This window comes from Manis javanica, chromosome 12, assembly GCF_040802235.1.
Source record: "Manis javanica isolate MJ-LG chromosome 12, MJ_LKY, whole genome shotgun sequence".
Taxonomy (NCBI): Eukaryota; Metazoa; Chordata; class Mammalia; order Pholidota; family Manidae; genus Manis; species Manis javanica.
In genome coordinates, this window is record NC_133167.1 from 40,272,775 (window position 1) to 40,290,167 (window position 17,393).

The 17,393-nt window shown below is 33.9% G+C and overlaps 1 protein-coding gene across 2 annotated transcripts in view; it reads right to left on the reverse strand.

The window, feature by feature from the left end:
- PGAP1 (post-GPI attachment to proteins inositol deacylase 1) overlaps positions 1-17,393 on the reverse strand; it is a 94,834-nt gene that overhangs the window by 26,600 nt on the left and 50,841 nt on the right. For both annotated transcript variants that reach the window (XM_073218490.1, XM_073218489.1), the window contains exons 11-17: positions 10,134-10,180; positions 9,717-9,768; positions 6,262-6,339; positions 2,863-2,938; positions 1,027-1,100; positions 876-927; positions 333-399 (exon numbers count right to left, since the gene is read on the reverse strand). In XM_073218490.1, coding sequence (XP_073074591.1) covers positions 333-399; positions 876-927; positions 1,027-1,100; positions 2,863-2,938; positions 6,262-6,339; positions 9,717-9,768; positions 10,134-10,180 — 446 coding nt within the window. The remainder of the gene's footprint in view (positions 1-332; positions 400-875; positions 928-1,026; positions 1,101-2,862; positions 2,939-6,261; positions 6,340-9,716; positions 9,769-10,133; positions 10,181-17,393) is intronic.

Here is a 17,393-nt window from a genome sequence, read left to right on the forward strand (position 1 = left end):
GCCAGACATGCTGTTATGGATGGATACTTTTCCAGTCATATCATAGTTGTTCGGGTACTCCCTCTAGGGTACAGGAGTTGGGTAAGAGGATGGAAAGGAGTTCATGTTTCAAGCAAATAAGGTTTAAATTCTAAGTCATAAAATAAGAATACTATGCACTATGTTGTTATATTACCTTATGGGCACAATGCTACATAAAGGATGCATGCATTTTACTATGAGGTACTTCAATAACTTCACCAAAATTTAGCTGTGTTTTAAAGAAACCAAGTAGAATACATTATTCAAAAGAATATATACCAAAAAGTTAAAGGTGAATTCCATATACTTACTGTGCAATGGTTAGTGAATCTTCATAAGACCAAGGAATATGAAGTTTATAGATACTAGTTATTTCTTCTGTGAAAACATAAAGGAAATATGTATTACTAACTAATGTTACACTACATGTTATATAAGATATTACAATACCTAATTACATAACTACCCATTTCATAAAAAATGATTAGTAAGAATTATATCATATAATAAGAAATTATGGAGAATTATTAAGTAAAAATGTTTAATTAGACTTACACAGATATTAAAGCATATGGAAAGTACTAATAAACTGGAAAAACATTAAACAGCTAATTACTACTATAATAAGCAAGATAAACAGTATTTTTTAAATGTGGATATTTAAAACACATGAAAATGTTTACTACTAAGAAAGGGTCTATAATAAATCTGTTGGAAGTATAAACAGGTTTTCTGTTACCATATGTTTAATTTTAATTTACATAAATATCTGGAAGAATAAGTATTACAGACAATTCAACAGAAGACCTACTAATTCTTCAAATGACAATACTATTTTTCAAGAATACACTTACCTTTGACTCCTGAGCACTTGCTTACTACGTTGATTTTAAAAGCTTGATATATCTAACAGAGTTTGACCACAAAAAAAAAAAAAATTTTTTTATTTGTGTGTTTAACTACACAGTAAGATAAAATAAAATCCTTGTTATTCAGGATAATTACCTGTCCAAAGTTCAGAAGCTCTAAATTATAGAACAGGCCACTTGTATTTAATATCACTTTCCTTGAAGACAATCCTGTTGAATTAAAAGTACTGTTATTGCTTATAATACCGAACAATAAAAAAAAGTACTGATTGCTTGAACAGCATTTAAATATTGCCAACAAACTTTTAATATTAAAAGAGATTTTACAAGTTGTCAATTCTGGTATGAAGGAATAAACTCCTAAAAATCTGATCCTCCTCTAATAAACTCTGGACAAAATATACCAATCACTTTCAATCACATGCATGTAGTTTAAAAAATCAAGCAAATTTTTCCAATTTCAAAAGGTATGTTTTCTTAGTATATCTCTTTTAATCTTGCTATCTTTAACGAGATAAGTGGTTCAGAGTTGTAATTTCTGTATTGTTATGAGTATTTTTCTACCAAAAAATAAAAGGGTGCAGAAGGGATAAAAATTGTAAGGAAGTTTCCTCCCCTAAGAAACACAGGTTCTTTTGTAAATGGAATATAAATTTTAAAAATATTTAAAGGATGAGACATGCCAAAAGAGCACAGGAGCCACATATAAAGAGCTGCCAATTTCCAAAACTGGAACAACTTAAGCAAAAAACGTTAACAACAGTATTGGATTATAACCTAATGAATAAAATAAATATCCATGAGTAAACATCGACATAAATAAAAACTGAAAAATAAATGGGAAAGAAAGGATAATTTTCCCTTAGGAAGAATTCCAATAAATATAGAATACCAGTAACAACTGTTTCAGACTAAAATGAAGCTATGGATGCTAAATTAGTAGGTTACTTTGAGGAAAACAGGATACTTTCATATTCCCAAGTATCTCCCCCAAGATAGTTTTTAATTACAAAAAGGAAAGTAGTAGCTTTACAGTGGGAACATCAAGCAGACACCACTGTAACCAAGTGATCAAGATTAACATCACTAGTAATTACACACAGTGACATCACATGTCCTTGGAGAAAATACAAAAAAGTACACATTATTTATGTGATACTGTTACTCAAAATGCATAACTTCAATTTAATCATAAGAAAACATTAGACAAATCCACACAGAGGGATATACTATGAAATAACTGACCAGTTCTTTTCAAAGGTGTACAAGTTATAAAAGACAAGGGATGACTGAGGAACTGCAAAAGATTAGAGTAGACTAAGTAGATGACAACTAAATGCAAGGTGGGAGCCTGGAGAAGAACACTGGTGGAAAAACTCATGAAACCTGCAGATAAAGCCTGTAGTTTAATTAATATGGTACCAATGCTAATTTCCTAAGAGTTTCAACGATTGTATTGTTTATGTTGAGGTGAGTGTAGGTGATATGGGAACTCTGTACTCTGGTAACTTTTCTGCAATTCTAAAATTATTTCAAAATAAAATTTAAAAGAACAGTTAGCTATATGTATTTTATCACAATAAAAAAAGGGGAAAATATTGAGAGAAATCTGGAAACTTTCAAAGGGCAGAAATTTATACCTTATAATAAACCTTTTATAAAAAAGGGCCAATGTGTAGTATAAATTCATATGAGAACATACAAACATGAACACACAGTTACCTGCAAATATATGTGATCATGGAGAAATTTCTTTTAAAGTTCACTTCTCAGAAGATGACTGCTAGCTCAGTATTAAATAAGAATCAAACCACTGAACCACATCATACGGTTATTCTAAGAACTACACTTGAAATACACAATAACATTTAATGTTACAAGGTTCTGCTTTCCTTCAACTGGCAAAATCAGTCAGCACTGTGTTAAAAATAAAGGCAGTTCTTGAAAATTCCCCAAACTGTGAAATACTTACCAAAGGAAAAAAGATGAGTTACAGGAAGCTGTATGGATCTTGTCTCTTTTTTAAAGAATTCACAATCTACAACAAACTGAAATATAAAACATTGACTTATTAGGACAAAATAGAATTAAATTTATAGTAATATTCTTCATTTGACTTTTGAGTGGAATATAAAAGTTTAAAAAAACTGAAGTCTAACCAGCTTTAGAGAAGGCATTACCTATACACACTCTAACTCTGGCTATACTTAGATCACAAGAATTCTGCAAAGAGAGATGCTAAGATAATTAGATGAACAAGCTTAACTTAATTTAATAGATAAATTATTTGAGGGTCATTTCTATAACAAGAGATGTATAGCATTTATTCTAGTTAGTTTTAGGTGTTTGTAGAAAAAGGACCTTAAAGAACAGATCAAAGCATTAAAAGCCAAAGTCAACTCAAGATGAGTGAGGGACTTAGATAATATATATCTGAATACTTTGAGTCCAAAGGAAATGTGATTTTGTAACATTCTTTTTTAAATACCACATTTACTACATATCCACAGTCTAATTAGACTACAAAAGCCTTTTGGAACAGATATTTTGTCATTCATCTACAGATGGCTAATGTTATTTGCATAAGATTTTTTCAGGCTAAACAGTAATTATAGTGAATGGGAAAAAAAAGTTTACTATGTATGATGCACAAGAAAGAAATGCTATCTCAAAAAAAGCCTAAAATGTGACATCTGCATCATTACAATTTTTTGTAATGACGTTTCTTTTCTAATAACATTTCTGCAACATAATAAGAAACTTTGCTCTCAGTTGCCTACAATAAGAATAGTTTCATTAAAATAATCAGCACAATGCAACGAAGTTACTTTGACTTAAAGATGCTGAAAAGGAATTAATCTGATGCCTAACTGTAGCTACCAAGTAATTTGCTGTCTACAGAAAGTGGAAAGCCACTGGGGTCTACCCTAGGCCTTTCCAATAACTACACCTTGGATTGTGTTTGAAGCACTGTTATTTTCTTTGCCTCTTGGGGGGATTTTTTATTGTTTATGAAAGTGAAAAACAGATGCGGCAAAAGGCTTTTAGACTGCAGTACACACATGATGGAATAAAAGGAAAAACTTTATTAAGTTTTACTTTTGTTTTTCACTCTTTACTTACAAGGCAAAGGACATTGTCAGATGTTTTCATTAGAAAAAGCAGCTGTTACAAGATTAAAGAAATCATTTACTGGGCAGGATTATTTATTATATTTTACAAAGTGCTTTGGATGATACATTGAGATAGAGAAGCAATTTTAAATCACTTTGTATAGTTATTTAAAAGAATACAACTGATTTAAAATTTTGATTATTTTTATAGAATAAACCTTTATGCAAAAAAGAAAGAATCCAAGGTTCTGTCTCTGAAATATCCAAAGTAAGCAAATTTCTAGTGTACAATTATTTTTGTCATAAAAAATGCAGATAATTGCATATTTGCATTTCAAAAATTATATTATCAGTTGACTTAAAAACATTTCAAAACGGCCTATTTAAATATATGTATCCTTCTGATGATGGTTTATAATACGCATGCAGAAATTCTGAAGGGCCTAAGTTAACATCCTTGTAAGACTGGATGGGCAACAGTAGAGTCAGGCAGTGTTACTGTCCAAAGAGCATTAATACATATAACATATTTATTAGGCTGCTAAAACTGGTTATTTGTGAAAGGCTCATTGATTTCTTGGAATAAGCAGAGAAGGCCTTTCCAAGTTTGGGAAAAATGTTAAATTCATTCAAAACCAAATTACCTGACAGAAAAACCCTTAAAGAGAGCTTTTAGAATTGAAGATGCTGAATTACCTCTCACTTGAGCTAAGCAAAACAAAACAATGAATCCACTGTAAGGTACTTGTGAGACTCGATCTTTAAGATGACTCCTAACTACACCCCCTTTTTCTTTTTCTTTTAAATTTTGTTAATAATTTTGGCCCAAAATATCATCAACTTTTTTATTCAAGAGACATTTTTTTGGCACTTCTGAGGTAAGACTAAAAGTTGGGTGTGTAAAGTAGAATACTTTGGTTCTTACTCGCAAAGAATTTGCAATATGGTGATGGCAATATGGACATACAGAAATTATAATTCACTGTAATAAATTTCTCAAAGAAGTTATAAATAAAGTATCATGGAGTAAGAAAAGTCCAGAAGAGTAAAATAAGGGATACCTTGTCTAGATATCCAAGGATGAGTTTGTTGGGTGAAATGTGGAAAGGGAAGTAGTAGAGGGTCTTTTTACCTTCATCTTCTTCTTTCCCTCCTGCGACTCTCAAAAATCACCATCCTTTTATTTCTCCTCCCACTTCCCTAGTACAAGTCCTTACAACCCCTTATGAGGTGCCTAGTCTTTTGTTTCTGATTCATCCTATACCATAAATAGATTCATCTTCCAAAATAAATAGCTTGACCCCATTACTACTATGGTGAAAAATCTCTTGGATCCCTACTTACTCCTGAGTTCAATAAAGTCTTGAATCTTCCAAGCAAGGCCCTCCACAACATGGACATGAATTACTTTTCCAGACTTTTCTTCCACTACTCTTCTACCCATGGTTGTCATTTGTAACCTGTTTACTTATTCACTATTTTCCAAATATACCATATGCTTTCACACTTCCATGCTTGGATTTTCACTGTTTCTTTGTCTTAACAGTGCTCTGTTCATTATAACTTTCTGCAATGATGTTACTACTGAGCATCTGGAAGGTGGCTAGTACAACTAATGAATTTTTAATTTTTTTTTCATTTTAATTAATTTAAATTTAAATAGCCACATGTGCTGGTGGCTCCCAATTGGACAGCACAGGTTAATAATGTTTATTCTACCTATAAAAACCGTAACTATCCTTTAAAGCAGTTTTAAATATTACCTCATAATAAAGACTTTCTAAATCCCATCAATCAGCGATATCTTCCCCTTTTTATACTTTTCATGTATTTGCTATATTCTGATTTGTACTATATATTTTAAGGTATTTCTTTTATCCTCACTCTTCCCTTAGCTTCTAAATATTTCTCTCCCTCTACCCTACAGTATGTAGATTTTGAGAATGGGTCTATGTCTTCCTCATTGTGTGCCTCCTATAAGTCCTGGCACAGTCTTGCACATAAATGGGTATTCAATGATTAATAGATTTTGAAAGATTGATAAAGTAGAACTAGATCCCACTTGGAATAAAGAGACTTGAGTTTATTCTGCTTAATTCAAGTTAGAGTAGAGATGATCCTAATGATTTAACAGTCTTAGGTGGATCACCAGACTGGCTATTAGTTTAGAAAAGCCCTCTTTGCTGAAGAATTCATTAAAAAATATTAGCATTTGTAGCCCCAAAACATTCTGATAACAACCTTAATCCATTCATTACCTTACTTCCATGAACAGATGGTACATAAACAACAAGATGCGACAAAGATGGATAGTCCTGAAGTCTTAACATCAGAGACTAAAAAAAAATGAAAATAAAAAGCTGATTTTTATTTCTTAGAGTATACAGATCTTAAAGCATGTTATAAATTACAAACATTTCATAGTTAATAAGTTATAAAAAAACTGATTTCAAACTCTATGTTCAGTACTTCATAAAATACCCATGTTTACATTTTCTGGTTAATAATCCTGCTGAAAGTCAAATTCCTAATAATTATGTAAATATAGATTGCCAAAAATATTCCTTGAACTGTATCCCTTTTATTAAAACAAATGACATTTAACACTAAATTATTTTACATAATTATTTCCAGGTTTTGTGTCTTCTATACTTTTTCTATTTGTTTTGTATAACGTTACAGTATGACTTTTCCATTTATTTTGTTAGTATATGACAATAGTCGATGAAGAGTTGCGACTTAATCTCAAATAATTCTGCTATAGCCCAAGTCACAAGGAGTTGCTGGCTAAGATGTATATGAATATCATCCCCAGGAACTTAATAAGTGACATGAAGATATAATAAGGCTAATAATGTACTTAACCAAATGAACATCTGTTTTCTTCTCAAAATTAAGACCAGATCCTATAGTCCATATTTTGAAGAATGAATAAATAGGAGACTGGTATGTTTAATGAAAACACCAAGCAACCAAATACAGTTCTTAAAGTCACTTTTTTCTGGAAGTAGATATGGGGTGAGAGTAGTTATATGTTGTTAACAATTTGTAAGCAATTAGAATTTCTGTAGACACTTAATTTTCTCCACTGTTTTTCAGAACCAGCTATGTGACCAAGTGGAACAGAGATGCTGCACCTAAAGAACTGTCAATAAATGGCCCTCTAACAACCTGACAAGATTTACCTGGGAGTGGTAGTTAAACTCGTGGGCTCACCTCAATTTATTAGGAGAAGTCTCTGCAACAAACTTTTATGTTTTAATGTAAATTAAAGGGCCTTAAAAGGGCCATACAAATGACAGCTGTGGCAGCTGAGACCAACCAGACAGTAGACAGTATGAAAGATAAATTAATTTGAAAGAACCACCACAGTTACTCTGTATAGATGTCTACTCTAATAGTTTTTGTTATTTATTCTCAAGAATAATTTTTTAAGAAGTTTTTTTTCAGAATCAGAATACTTAAAAAAGTATCAATGCCAAAATCCATTCCCATATAAAGTTAAGTTCCCATATAGTTATAATGTCAATAAGAATTTGACAATACAATAATAGTCATGAGATATTATACTGACAGGTAAGGTTAATACGAAGTTTGGAAATTTTTTAGTGTTTTAAGGGTAAAATGTCCTTACTGCTGAGGCAACACACACAGAAAATCAAACACCAGCATTAGATATCAGAAACCATTCAAGTTCTGCAGCTCTATGTAGGAACAAAGCTGTGGTGCTAAAGTATGATTTAGATGAAATAGTGACTGGGTAATTTTTCTCATATAACTTAGATTTCTTTTGAAAGTTAATTTTTTAATTTCTTTTCAGCAATAATTCCATTTGGACTTACCAAATTCTTGGCATGCCATGCTGTGTGTGTGTCTTTAGAAACTTCTTCATTGTACCCATGATAGAAAAGTTTCATGTAACTGGTATTTAAAAATCGAATTTGTGCTTTGCTGGAGGCTTCCATCTACTTATCAACAGTTTCAGTCATCAGAAATGCCAAAAGTGGTATGATTCTCCTCTGACATCACTTTTGTTGAGATGATATGAATACAATCCATGAAATTTTTTCATTTTAATCTTTCCTTTCCGCTTCACTTCATGACAAAATAATTTTGTGTGCTTTTTATAAATGGCTAACACACATTACATATAATTTTGATTTTCACTACAAGTTTATTTAAGCTTACTAATCAAATCTTCTTAAACCAAGAAAACCTGACATTGCAGAATATATAATCATTGTTTTCTAAGATTTATTCTTTGTTTCCCCCCTCTAAATTACAGTAGGCTTTTAATGGCGCCTGGAAATCTCTAGCATTCAGCATGAAAAGTACGTGGCTGAAATACTGTTCTGCTGTTCAGCCAGCTGTTTCTCACATTTAGAATAAACAAGGGGGGGTGAACTAGAATTAGATGAATACATTTTTTCATCTTTGAAATTTTAAAAATAAGATTTTATGATTTAATAACTTAAAAAATACAAACAAAGTAACATTTATCAACTTTTTAATCACTTATTTCTTCCTCTTATAGACTGAGTATGATATCCAAATTGGAAACTCAAGGAAATATTTAACATACTTTATAAAAATTAATTGGTCAGTAAGTATATACTAATACTTTTGTTTGTTTTTCTCCTGCCTACATGGTTAGGCTAGAACCAGTGAGAGACCTTAAAAATGTTCATGAGTCAAATCACTTCCCTATGATACTCATCTCATAAATACACTACATCAATGAATATGCACAAAGTAAGACTGACCAAGGTGAAAGAAATAATAATTGCAATCATTCTAAAGTCAAGTGTTAAGTGACCTGGCAATTATTCATTCTATAATCATTCCTCTCTGCTAGTATGTTTAGGTTCCTCTCTGTTGGTATAGTACAAAGTTGACTATGTATACAGATAAATATAAATATCCATGAGCACAAGTAACTAACAGAATTGAAGTGGGAGATAACTGGGACCAACCAGATGACTTCACTTTCAAGTCTATGAGTCTAGTGTTCATTATGAAAACATATTTTCCTTTTAAAGTACAGATTTACTTGAAAACTAAAAACTATCAATTCTGGCATAAGATTATCAGTTATAATAAATACAATTTGGAAATTAGATATTTTCATCAAGTTTTAGAGTTGTTACATTTTCTCAACAATACATTTTGAGATTATACAACTTAGCCTTTGTAAAAAAGACTTGCTGACCAACCAGAGTTCCTTAAGGAAATCATTAACAATTATTAAATCCCATGGAGTACTAGATAAAGTAGACAGTTATCCAAGTGCCTGACAACAAGTGATGCTGAGGTTGATATGCAAAATTACTTTGTGTCTCCTTAAGATGCTCACTTCCCTACAGTAGGCCCTCTCCCAAAATAAATTCTGAGTATACTACTCAGAGCTTACACTTTAAGACAGATTATTCCAAACATACTCTCGAATTGAATTAAAAACTTTATCTAGCTCTTGATATAATTCCTCAACATATAGATTTTATATTTAGATGATTTTTAATAGAGTTTACCTCTGAAAACTAGAAAAAAAAACTACTGTTATTCTCCATCAAATGTATTTCTAGAGAAAATATTTCTAAAATGTATGTTAGCAAACCTCAAGTTTAATACCTGGATGAATAGAAGAACATATTCTAAAATGCCCATAGGCTCATGTATTTAACTCAGACATTAAAATTCTAAAACCATAATTTACCTTAATTGTAGGCAGTAATTCAGCTTTCCATGATAAATCAACCCCTTGCCGGCTTTAAAATAAATATAAAATATAATTAAAGGACAAAAATATTAAAGCATTATAAATTGTAAACAAAGTTCAGAATAAAAAGGAACCATCTTCAGACCCATAAGTCTAATTCAACAAACATACTCTCTCCACAAAGTTCCTTTGGGAACAAAAAAATTATTTTTCCTAGCAATGATTTCAATGTTTGCAAAAATTACTGCAATGTTAATTTCCTTTATTTTTAATTTAAGATCAATACTGTAATTTAGTACAGCAGCAAAATGAGCTTAAGAATGTATGAAGCCATTCTAAAAATGTGATTTGTGAGTATTGTTCTTATCAAAAAAATTACCAATGGTTCATTTGTCTCAGGTTCAGAAGACTTACCACATAGAAGTGCTGTTAATGCAGCCAAAAATCCAACTATTTGTATCCTATTAATAACAAAACAAAGCACACTAAATATTATAGCAAATAATTATAGAAAATAGGAATCTTCAACATTTTACTGTTATATGATAGGTCAGTAGGCACAATGGAAACAAAATAACAACCTGTTATTTAGAAACTATCCAAGATTCCCAAAAGTCAAATAGCTCAAAGGTTGGCAAAGAAGTCTAATGTCAATATAAGCCAGTAAACTAGAGCAACAGTATGAGAAAGCATGCCCTGATGGGTACCTCTCCACAGCATACTGCCTAAGCAATTCTAATTTTTGAACCAATACTTGCAAAGTTTGGCTATGTCCACATAGGCAGACCTCAGACATATTGCACATTCAGTTCCAGACCACTGCAATAAAGCTAATATTGCAAAAAAGCAAGTCAAATGAATTTTTTGGTTTCCCTGTGTATATAAAAGTTAAGTGTACATTATATTGTCGTCTATTAAGTGTGTTATAGCATTATGTCTTAAAATATAAGATATATAACTTAAAAAACTTTATTGCTAAAAATATTGCTACCATCATCTGAGCTTTCAGTGAATCATAATCTTTGTTGCCATTGGAGGGTCTTGTCTCAATGTTAATGGATGCTGACTGATCAGGGTGCTAGTTGATAAAGGCTGTGGTGGTAGTGGCAATTTCTTAAAATCAGACAACAATGAAATCTGCTATATTGATTGGCTCTTTCTTTTTACAAGAGATTTCTCTGTACTGTGTGATACTGTCTGGCAGCATTTTATCCACAACAGTACTTCTTTCAAAACTGGGAGTCAATCCCTGTAAACCCTGCTGCTGCTTTATCAACAATATCAGTAATATTCTAAATCCCTTGTTGTCATTTCAACAATCTTTACAGCATCTTCACCAACAGTAGATTCCACCTCAAGAAACCACATTCTTAGTTCCTCCATAAGAAACAACTCCTCATCCATTCCAGTTTGATCATGAGATTCCAGCAATTCACTTACATCTTCAGGCTCTGTTTCTAATTCCACCACATCTGCAGTTACTTCCTCCACTGAAGTCTTGAGCCCCTCAAAGTCAACCAAAAGTGTTGGAATCAACTTGTTCCAAACTCCTGTAAATGTTGCTATTTTGACCTCTTCCTACAAATCACGAATATTCTTTTTTTTTTTTAGCATTTTTTTTTTGAGAGGGCATCTCTCATATTTATTGATCAAATGGTTGTTAACAACAATAAAATTCTGTATAGGGGGGTTATGCTCAATGTACAATCATTAATCCATCTCAAGCCTAATTCTTGTCACTCTCCAATCTTCTGAAGCATAACGAACAAGTTCTTACATGGTGAACGAATTCTTACATAGTGAATAAATTCTTACATGGTGAACAGTACAAGGGCAGTCATCACAGAAACTTTCAGTTTTGATTACGCATTATGAACTATAAACAATCAGGTTATATATGAATATTCGTTTAATTTTTATACTTGATTTATATGTTGATCCCACATTTCTCCCTTTATTATTATTATTATTTTTAATAAAATGCTGAAGTGGTAGGTAGATGCAAGATAAAGGTAGAAAACATACTTTAGTGCTGTAAGAGGGTAAATGTAGATGATCAGTTGTGTGCCTGTGGACTAAGTATTAATCCAAGCTAGACAAGGGCAGCAAAACATCCACGGATGCAGAAGATTTCTCTCAAAACAGGGGGGGTGAGGTTCTGAGCCTCACCTCTGTTGATCCCCAATTTCTCACCTGATGGCCCCCCTGCGACTGTGCCTGTCTTAGGTTGTTCCTCCATTAAGGAATCTTACCCTGAGGAATTTACCCGTCTCTGGCTAACCAGTCATCTTCCGGGGCCATACAGGGAAATGTAAAGTTGGTAAGTGAGAGAGAAGCCATATTGTTTGCAAAGGTTAGCTTTTTACTTCTTTGCAGATTTATGCCCTGTGGCTTCTATGCCCAGCACTTGTCTCGAGGTATCTTTACCACCTGGAGGAATTATGATACTCGGTAAATTTGATATGAGGCACGAATTCTATTTAAGGTTTGTAATTAGGAAGGAAGAAGAAAAGCTATAGATGTAGCATATGAAGGAAACTTGGGAGGATTGATTATTTCTTTGACATATCTTCTTGTATAGTACCTTAAGTATGTATAGGTTTTAAACTACTAACTAATTTGCACACACATATTAACATAATAGGAATACGGTGACATAAACAAAGCAAATCTATAATTACCAGCCATCTGCAGTGAAGCCAAGAAAACCATTTAGGCACCCTAGGCATTTGTGAAAATTTGTCTATGATATGATGGATATTGTCCTACTGTACTTGAACAGTCTGAGAGAAATCAGACAAATTAAAGCAGCCCATTTCTGGGATCTGTTCACATCCCATATATTCTTTTAACCATAGATAGTCTATAGTCATAACATTTTGGAGTGCTACAACCTGCACCCCTCCCAACTCCTGGTTGAGTTCCAACAGTACATATCCGGTCAAATTCGTTGTCTCACTGTATGCACATGCCAGCCTAGACATCTCCCTCCTCATTCCAATGGCAAGTCCAGGAAACGGTGGGGTGGATGCAGCCACAACCGCAGCATCGCCCAGATCCCTGTGGAGGCTTTTTGATGATCATCCCCTGGCACAAGTCCTCCAGAGAGTGCTGATGCCGGAAGCTCCTCCTCATATCGTATCTTAGTTCATTTTCTGGGTATCCAAGCTAGGCCTTGATCTTCTGCACAGAAACAAACAGACCCTTTGCCCACACTTTGACATGCCCTCTATACCACTGTGCAGAACTCATTGGAGGTCAGCACACAGGAACTGTTTTTTGTTTTTTTTTTTATTAAGAGAAAGGAATATTATCAGAAAAGAGTACCTCCATAGCTGATCATCTGACACCCTTTAAGTGATCAACATTAAGGATATTTAAAGCATGCGTTGATCTTTGATTTACCAATAGTTTTATCCTATCAAGGAGTAATCCCCCTTTTTTTCATTCTTTCTTTTTTTCTTTTTTTTTTTTAATCTTTAATCTACACTTACATGAAGAATACTATGTTTACTATGCTCTCCCCTATATCAGGTCCCCCCTAAAAACCACATTATGGTTACTGTCCATCAGCTTAGCAAAATATTGTAGAATCCCTACTTGTCCTCTCTGTGTTGTATAGCCCTCCCTTCCCTTTCTCCCTCCCCCCCCATACATGCTAATCTTAATACCCCCCTTCTTCTTCCCCCCCCTTATCCCTCCCTGCCCACCCATCCTCCCCAGTTCCTTTCCTTTGGTACCTGTTAGTCCATTTTTGGGTTCTGTAATTCCGCTGCTGTTTTGTTCCTTCAGTTTCTCCTTTGTTCTTATACTCCTCAGATGAGTGAAATCATTTGGTATTTCTCTTTCTCCGCTTGGCTTATTTCACTGAGCATAATACTCTCCAGCTCCATCCATGTTGCTGCAAATGGTTGGATTTTTCCACTTCTTATGACTGAGTAGTATTCCATTGTGTATATGTATCACATCTTCTTTATCCATTCATCTACCGATGGACATTTAGGTTGCTTCCAATTCTTGGCTATTGTAAATAGTGCTGCGATAAACATACGGGTGCATCTGTCTTTCTCAAACTTGATTGCTGCTTTCTTAGGGTAAATTCCTAGGAGTGGAATTCCTGGGTCAAATGGTAGGTCTGTTTTGAGCATTTTGATGAACCTCCATACTGCTTTCCACAATGGTTGAACTAATTTACATTCCCACCAGCACTGCAGGAGGGTTCCCCTTTCTCCACAGCCTTGCCAACATTTGTTGTTGTTTATCTTTTGGATGGCAGCTATCCTTACTGGTGTGAGGTGATACCTCATTGTAGTTTTAATTTGCATTTCTCTGATAATTAGTGATGTGGAGCGTCTTTTCATGTGTCTGTTGGCCATCTGTATTTCTTTTTTAGAGAACTGTCTGTTCAGTTCCTCTGCCCATTTTTTAATTGGGTTATTTGTTTTTTGTTTGTTGAGGCGTGTGAGCTCTTTATATATTCTGGACGTCAAGCCTTTATCGGATATGTCATTTTCAAATATATTCTCCCATACTGTAGGGTTCCTTTTTGTTCTATTGATGGTGTCTTTCGCTGTACAGAAGCTTTTCAGCTTAATGTAGTCCCACTTGCTCATTTTTGCTGTTGTTTTCCTTGCCCGGGGAGATATGTTCAAGAAGAGGTCACTCATGTTTATGTCTAAGAGGTTTTTGCCTATGTTTTTTTCCAAGAGTTTAATGGTTTCATGACTTACATTCAGGTCTTTGATCCATTTTGAGTTTACCTTTGTATATGGGGTTAGACAATGGTCCAGTTTCATTCTCCTACATGTAGCTGTCCAGTTTTGCCAGCACCATCTGTTGAAGAGACTGTCATTTTGCCATTGTATGTCCATGGCTCCTTTATCAAATATTAATTGACCATATTTGTTTGGGTTAATTTCTGGAGTCTCTAATCTGTTCCACTGGTCTGTGGCTCCGTTCTTGTGCCAGTACCAAATTGTCTTGATTACTATGGCTTTGTAGTAGAGCTTGAAGTTGGGGAGTGAGATCCCCCCTACTTTATTCTTCTTTTTCAGGATTGCTTTGGCTATTTGGGGTCTTTGGTGTTTCCATATGAATTTTTGAATTATTTGTTCCAATTCATTGAAGAATATTGCTGGTAATTTGAGCGGGATTGCATCAAATCTGTATATTGCTTTGAGCAGGATGGCCATTTTGACGATATTAATTCTTCCTAGCCATGAGCATGGGATGAGTTTCCATTTATTAGTGTCCCCTTTAATTTCTCTTAAGAGTGACTTGTAGTTTTCAGAGTATAAGTCTTTCACTTCTTTGGTTAGGTTTATTCCTAGGTATTTTATTCTTTTTGATGCAATGGTGAATGGAATTGTTTTCCTGATTTCTCTTTCTATTGATTCGTTGTTAGTGTATAGGAAAGCTACAGATTTCTGTGTGTTAATTTTGTATCCTGCAACTTTGCTGTATTCCGATATCAGTTCTAGTAGTTTTGGGGTGGAGTCTTTAGGGTTTTTTATGTACAGTATCATATCATTTGCAAATACTGACGGTTTAACTTCTTCTTTACCAATCTGGATTCCTTGTATTTCTTTGTTTTGTCTGATTGCCATGGCTAGGACCTCCAGTACTATGTTAAGTAACAGTGGGGAGAATGGGCATCCCTGTCTTGTTCCCGATCTCAGAGGAAATGCTTTCAGCTTCTCGCTGTTCAGTATAATGCTGGCTGTGGGTTTATCATATATGGCCTTTATTATGTTGAGGTACTTGCTCTCTATTCCCATTTTGATGAGTTTTTATCATGAATGGATGTTGAATTTTGTCAAATGCTTTTTCAGCATCTATGGAGATGATCATGTGGTTTTTGTCTTTCTTTTTGTTGATGCGGTGGATGATGTTGATGGATTTTCGAATGTTGTACCATCCTTGCATCCCTGGGATGAATCCCACTTGGTCACGGTGTATGATCCTTTTGATATACTGTTGAATTCTGTTTGCTAATATTTTATTGAGTATTTTTGCATCTACATTCATCAGGGATATTGGTCTGTAATTTTCTTTTTTGGTGAGGTCTTTGCCTGGTTTTGGTATTAGGGTGATGTTGGCTTCATAGAATGAGTTTGGGAGTATTCCCTCTTCTTATATTTTGTGGAACACTTTAAGGAGAATGGGTATTATGTCTTCTCTGTGTGTTTTGTTCTTGGGTAGTTTTTTGATTACCGTTTCAATTTCTTTGCTTGTAATTGGTTTGTTTAACTTTTGTGTTTCTTCCTTGGTCAGTCTTGGGAGGTTGTATTTTTCTAGGAAGTTGTCCATTTCTTCTAGGTTTTCCAGCTTGTTGGCATATAGGTTTTCATAGTAGTCTTTAATAATTCTTTGTATTTCTGTGGAGTCTGTCATGATTTTTCCATTCTCATTTCTGATTATGTTGATTTGTGTTGATTCTCTTTTTCTCTTAATAAGTTTGGCTAGAGGCTTATCTATTTTCTTTATTTTCTCAAAGAACCAGCTCTTGGTTTCGTTGATTTTTGCTATTGTTTTATTCTTCTCAATTTTGTTTATTTCTTCTCTGATCTTTATTATGTCCCTCCTTCTGCTGACTTTAGGCCTCATTTGTTCTTCTTTTTCCAGTTGCGATAATTGTGATGTTAGACTATTCATTTGGGATTGTTCTTCCTTCTTCAAGTGTGCCTGGATTGCTATATACTTTCCTCTTAAGACTGCTTTCGCTGCGTCCCACAGAAGTTGGGGCTTTGTGTTGTTGTTGTCATTTGTTTCTGTATATTCCTTGATATCTATTTTGATTTGTTCATTGATCCATTGATTATTTAGTAGCATGTTGTTAAGCCTCCATGTGTTTGTGAGCCTTTTTGTTTTCTTTGTAGAATTTATTTCTACTTTCATACCTTTGTGGTCTGAAAAATTGGTTGGTAGAATTTCAATATTTTGGAATTTACTGAGGCTCTTTTTGTGAGCTAGTATGTGGTCTATTCTGGAGAATGTTCCATGTGCACTTGAGATGAATGTATATCCTGTTGCTTTTGGATGTAGAGTTCTATAGATGTCTATTAGGTCCATCTGTTCTAGTGTGTTGTTCAGTGCCTGTGTGTCCTTACTTATTTTCTGCCCAGTGGATCTATCCTTTGGGGTGAGTGGTGTGTTGAAGTCTCCTAAAATGAATGCATTGCAGTCTATTTCCCTCTTTAGTTCTGTTAGTATTTGTTTCACATATGCTGGTGCTCCTGTATTGGGTGCATATATATTTAGAATGGTTACATCCTCTTGTTGGACTGACCCCTTTATCATTACGTAATGTCCTTCTTTATCTCTTGTTACTTTCTTTGTTTTGAAGTCTATTTTGTCTGATATTAGTACTGCAACCCCTGCTTTCTTCTCACTGTTGTTTGCCTGAAATATGTTTTTCCATCCCTTGACTTTTAGTCTGTGCTTGTCTTTGGGTTTGAGGTGAGTTTCTTGTAAGCAGCATATAGATGGCTCTTGCTTTTTTATCCATTCTATTACTCTGTGTCGTTTGATTGGTGCATTAAGTCCATTTACATTTAGGGTGACTATTGAGAAATATGTACTTATTGCCAGTGCAGGCTTTGGATTTGTGGTTACCAAAGGTTCAAGGTTAGCTTCTTTAGTATCTTACTGCCTAACTTAGCTCGCTTATTGAGC